The 6,357-nt window shown below is 41.6% G+C and overlaps 1 protein-coding gene across 3 annotated transcripts in view; it reads left to right on the forward strand.

The window, feature by feature from the left end:
• The window catches only part of klhl5 (kelch-like family member 5), a 37,733-nt gene extending 34,557 nt beyond the window's left edge, over positions 1–3,176 (forward strand). For all 3 annotated transcript variants that reach the window (XM_037471742.2, XM_037471740.2, XM_037471741.2), the window contains exon 13: positions 829–3,176. In XM_037471742.2, the coding sequence (XP_037327639.2) occupies positions 829–885 (57 nt within the window). In that variant the 3' untranslated portion in view covers positions 886–3,176. The remainder of the gene's footprint in view (positions 1–828) is intronic.
• The last annotated feature ends 3,181 nt before the right edge of the window (positions 3,177–6,357 follow it).

Consider the following 6,357-nt stretch of genomic DNA (forward strand, 5'->3'; position numbering starts at 1 on the left):
TTCATTTTTTTCCGAGGACTTTAAATATAAACCCAAATGATTCCTTTTTAGTACCGTTGGAGGCTGCGGAAACCAGCTGCAGACCCGACATTGACATAATGACACCTTTTAATATTGATATGGTGGACTTTTTAGTATATATTTGCCTATTTAGTATATATTTGCCTATTTAATAGGCAAATATGTATATTTAATAGGCAAATATATATCGAAGGGTTTTCTCATCCATGTTGTCTTAAAGTTTAGTTCACAAGGCTGGTGAACTTGAGGTATTGACCTCATCCAACAGGTTTACAAAAGATGCTAAAATGTAAAGTTTGATCAACCCCAAACAAGGACACGCAGTCTTGCCAACATGAAATATGATTTCACATGAGGAAACTGATTTATAGATCCCGTCAAACTCATTTTGTTGAAGCCTTGCACTTGTCTCGGTTGATGGACAAGACCTGACATCTGACGCCTGTCTTGGTCCCGGCCTTGTGGAGAACTGCTGTGCACGGCTCCACGGGGGACGTTTAACTGGTCTCATTTTGCAGGTTCAAAGATGCGCTTTCGCCAGATCTTAATGAGCATGGGCACATGCACACATTTAAAACAATCAAGTGAATACCTTTTACCTATACGGTTTGCCTGTAATGTGGAAATCAGCCGGTTATACAACCAAAGAACCGCAAACAATGCTTCAGTGAACTCTACCCCGCTCTGTCAGCATTGCAATTACGGCCCTGAACGGCACTCGGTCAAAGGGCCCTTTGACTCGGTCACGAATCGGACTCGAGGGGCCCTGCTCGTCGCTCACGCGTTTTTCTCTCTCTTTCTCTCCAGGTGGCACCTCTGTGTGTGGGCCGGGCGGGGGCATGCGTGGTGGCCGTCAGACTGTAAAGAAAATGCGCAACGCGTCTCAGGTCGTCGGCGCTCCCCCCCTTTGTGGTCGCTGGAGGAAACCCGTCTGCCCGACAGCACGCGGGGGAGCCAGAGACTCGGCCGCCTCTCGTTCTTTTAGTTGTTTCCGGTTAGGGTCAAAACCGTCCGTCTGCTTTCTGATGAAGTCTTCGTGTTTGATAACTTCGGCCACAGGAGTGAACCGCTGCCATGATGAAGTCTGCTGTGGTTATCCCAGCATGACGGAACACCTGCATCGCAGACTCTGCACTTTTTTTTACCTTGTCTTGTTAGTTTGTTCCTGTAGACACGGACACACACACACACACACACACACACGGGGTTGCTTTCAGCTTCTATTCCTGCTGACAGGTGGGAGAGACGTAAATGAGATTGTCAAGACCGTTGAGTTGCCTCATCATTTTACGCTCTCGCTTCTAACAATATCTGATAGCGTGTTATGTTATCGATGCTATTTTCACGTATTCTGTATTATTTCATTTGGCAGTTGGCGAGTTGCTCTTCTCTTTCTTTCCCTTCCTCGCTGGCATATGAAAGAAAGACTTTTGACATAATCAGCACAACCTCCACAGCTACACTGTGAGAAACTGTGATGCTCTTTATTCTTATCAGTCAGATATGTATCATTGGCCTTTTATCTAATGTTTCTGTGTGTATGTGTGCATCAGCCCACATCTGAAGCATACGGTGTACTGTGATGTGTGATTTATTGTAGATTATTACATGAGCCGCTGTGGAAAATGATCCAATTATTCAGCAATTTTCATGTGTTTTCTTTACTTTTGCTTTTGCCATTGTTTACATAATTGTGATACATTAAGCTCTAATACCAGTTTTATACTATGAGTTTTTTACAATATATTATTTTTTTATTTTTATTTCTCTCAGCACTCAAGTCAGCTCTTTACAGGTTTGGTTTCATAGTGTGTCAGGTGAGCATTTCTGTCCTACCTGCTGTTTCTCTGTTGTTTTTCTGTGTGTGCGTGCGTGTGTGCGCGTGTGTTTCGGAATTTGAAAGCAGTATATTTTTATCTCAAATGAGAATCGTACCCTCCCCACATTTTCAATTCCCTGCTGCCTTCTTTTCATTCTCATTTTCCCATTTCATCGGGCACCACACACACAAATGCACAAATACACGCACCACTAAGTTCTGGAGCAGAATTGGATTCCCAGACAAAAGGAACAACAGAGCATATAATGAGACCATGAATTTAATAACGTTGATTCTGCCGGCGCCGTTGTTTTGTTTGATGTCAAGTTCATAGCGTTATTAGATTTTATGCCGCTGCAGACAAAGTATGAGACATGATTCTGAAATGAATCATTTGAAACAAACTCATATGTTCACATTTGAGGGCTTGTTTGAGTAAACTTAACCTCAAGAATACAAAGATGCTGACTACAGCATCAATACAGACCCAGTACAATCATTTTATACTGCATACTTAATTGTGTGTTTCCTTATTGTGGCTTCTCTAGTGTCTATGTGTGTGTGTGTGTGTGTGTGTGTTTGTTAAGAATACAGGAAATAAACCCCTGACAGTCAGAGGCAAAGCAGGCATCCTGTCTGAATTGACAGATCTAGAGCTAATGTAGCCCCCAGGATGTGCTTCACAAACACACACACACGGTCATATTACATACACACAATCACACATACACACACACTCTTGTACACACACACTTAACCCCTGAGCTTAAAGCCAAGTGCCCCGTGAGCAAGTGAGCATTGAAAAGCCTCCCAGATCTGCCGGCATGAACATCTAAAAAGCAGGGCTAGCGATTCCCCCGCAGCCGAACTGATGCTGGTTTAATCGTGACGCACCGCTGCATTATTCCATTTCCTGCCTCCTTCAAACCAGCTGTTTATTTACCACAGTAATCTCTCTGGATCAGAACAGGAGAAGTGTGTCACCTCCACTGTGTAAAGGTAGTCAGAGAGGTTAAAGACGGAGACAGATATTCCAAACAAACTATATATTTTGTAAATAATATGTACATGAATACATATATCTGTATGTAGTCTTATTGTATTATGATGTATATTTCACAGGGTCCCCTAACTCTACCATGTGTTGTTGTGCGTTTCCTTTTGTACCATGAATTGAGATGAAGAGGTATGATAAAAAGACGGCGGGTGAGAAATGGTACAGCTGCTCATCTCCTCTTTTTGTATTAGAATATTACACCATGATGTATGTACAATATATACTGCCGTACCATGCTGTCATTGGTCTTTTATACATTAAAGTCGAGACGTGGTTCAACACTTGTTTCTGTTTATTTTCTTTCCACCTTGTGAAACACTAAAATCGGATTCATGGTTATGTTAATGCCATTTTGATATAAGGGTGAATGTTTTTAACAACATTCCCATCAGAGCAGCACCAGTGGCAGCCCTAGCAGGTGTGAGGTTTTAGTCATTGTAATGCAGGCCTTTCCGCCGGCAGGTTCATGTGGATCCTCATAACTCTAACCTCATCTGCAGCCCGAGCAGGAGACGTGACAGCAGGTGGAACCGCTGGCACGGGGACATCAGCGTGCACCGAGGAGAGGAGCGCTCACGACTTACACATACTTTACAACGAGGCGGCAGCTGGTAGCAAACTGATTCACTCGGTTATTTATTGCACAGGAAGCTTGTAATCATCGCGTCTCCCGGTGGCACTGAGAAATGACGCTTGTGACCTTGTCTTAAAAGCACCGTAGTCCATTTTGCCTGACAGGAAGGAAAAGGAGAAAGGAAGTGCCAATGTCTTACTACAAAAACCTCAACCTCCAAACGGTTCAGACGTGCAGCTGCACATCTGTCAGTGCTGTAACCAGGTGCAGACATCTGCATTTACAGGGCTGCCTAATTACCTCACTGGCGCCTCAGTGGCTCATGTGTAAGAAATGATGAACAAGACATTGAGAATGGTTCCATTTTTATTGAATGCCACAGCCATGAGAAACAAACCTTTTGGAATAAACATCGTATAGACGCAATACAGAGGAGGAAGACTGAGGGGCAGGGGCAGAAATATCAACAGATGGATGTGGTGGCACATGTATGTACAAGTATGCAGAATGTTTTCTAGCAAGTAGGGCATCATACAATATACACAGCAATATACATATATTCTACATTGGAAAAACAGCCTACGGTGTATTCTATCATGACTTCTGCACTGGAAGGGCATTCTAGAGGGCACTCCATCTTGTTTTATAAGCCGTAGAGGAACCAAGAGGGCCCTCCTGCTGTGGTTTGGTCCAGCTCGGTGGGGCCAAGCTGCCCCATCCTCCTTTTTTTATGGTTCTTTATTCATGATGTGTTACTGTACAGTTTGGACTGATTTACTGATTATTTAGCATTAAACAGTGGCGGCTGGCCAATAGAAGGCAATGGGGCGTCGCCCCACCTGGAGTTTCTTTGAGCCCAAAAAAAGACAAGAAAAAATAGTTTTACTATCTAAAAAATGTCAATATTTGTGTTTTTGAAATATGGAATGTACCCAGTAGTATTTGTAAAACATGATATCTGTGCAAAATATGTTTTTTTGCAACGTCCCTGCCTGTCATACACACATTATGTCTTCATGCTCCGTTTAGCATTGCACAAATGATTTTTATTTTCCCTTTTCTCATTGGATTGCATAATACTTGAATTCAAAGAATGTACTGTAGATTGTAGGAGCGATGGGTTACTCTACCCACTCGGGTTTTATTGTCTCGCTGGCAGAAAACATTTCAAAACATTCATTTTTCATCTTTTTCTCCCCTTTCATCTCTCTGCTCTAATTTTACAGTTTTACTTGAAAATCATCGAGCTGCTCCTTCAGTGCATCTTAATGAGATCTTAGTCAGCAGGGGGCTTTTTGCCGGAGCACAGTGAGGAATATTTGTGTCACACAGCTGGCATTTCTTTCCAGCTCCCGGATGTGCAAAGCAAAATGAAGCTGCCAGCCTTCCATCAACATACCGAAAAGTAAAGAAGTTGCTGTGTCACCAGAGTGTTTTCCTCTGTCTTCCATCAATAATTGAACAGCACAAGAGAAGGAGCAGCTGACCTTGATGTATTTCAGATGAACAGAAGGCTGGTACAGTGAGCCAGCTCAGTATGCAGTGGGAGAAGCTGACGATGGTGTATCTTCGGTTTCACAGAGCAACACTGATGGATACAAGACAACAAGAGAGAATACATGGGACTGAGCAGTGGAACAATGACGCCCTGAAGTTGGTGCAGGCTGCTATCTATTGGATCTGGGGTGGAAGCACAAGTGTGAGGGTCACAGGATTCACTGTAACATTGTGTTTCATTTCCAATGTCACGTGTAAGAAGCGCTTGGGTCTTGCATTCAAAACAACAGTTTGGCAATTAGCATCAAAATATTAACTGCGCGGAACGGCCGTTTCAGAATGGCAAACGTTATATTGTTAATAATGACCAGTTGTTATTCTGTCAGTTGATTCAACACAGCAGTTTTCATTCAACACAGAATTTATCTTTGTCCGTCACCAGGGAAAGATGAGTGAACTTAACAAGAAAATAACAATAAAGCAGGGATTTACCATGAATTTTAAACTAAATTGCTGTTAGTTGCTTTGTTTTACATTTCACATAAGTTTAAGTATACAGCAAATCCTGTCTACTAATATCACCAAATATAGGCTTGCTAAGGTCATATGTGCTCAGTATATGTAGACATACACCAAGAGAGAGCATGATAATATGGATTGAAGGCAACATATAGAAGTTTGCCAAACATTTTCCCCACTGGGAGATTCCACATATTTACTTTGCATCTTTAGTCCCCATCCTTACAGACTGCTGGATGTTTACAAGCTTATCACAACAATGCACCAGATGGGATCATACATTCAGTATAAGCAGACAAACACTGCACACAAGGCTGCTGTGAAAAAAGAAAATATAATTTCCATTTTTCCCATGTTAGACTCCATAAGACAGCTAATAAATGTCCGTATTGTTATTAACAATCTGCTCATTTATTGCAGTTGTTCACTGCTCAGAAAATACTCAAGACAATATTCTGTATTAAACATTACAACTAACAAATAAAGGCAGTGAGATTTGAAATTAGCGTTTGCTGTTTAGCTACTCCATTTTAGTTTGTAGGATTCAGTCAATTTTTCTGACAGGATACATAGTACGAGAAACTCTCCACGGAGCCTCTTTTGAAACAATACAAAATATAATGAGTTCTTTGGTTTTCCACAACAGTAGTTTACTTTGAACTACCGCATCATCATTTACAGTTAAAGACTTGCAGTTGAGTTTTTAATAAATATGTGGTTTGGGCTTTGAGCATCAAAATATATAGTATATTAAATTGTTAGAATGATCGGATTAATATCACTACAGTAACAAACGAGAAAAGTGTGTACTATTTTTACATTTTGGGATGAACTATCCCTTTAACGCAATGTGACCAATGAAATGGCATC

The sequence above is a fragment of the Pungitius pungitius genome, chromosome 9 (assembly GCF_949316345.1).
Source record: "Pungitius pungitius chromosome 9, fPunPun2.1, whole genome shotgun sequence".
Classification (NCBI taxonomy): Eukaryota; Metazoa; Chordata; class Actinopteri; order Perciformes; family Gasterosteidae; genus Pungitius; species Pungitius pungitius.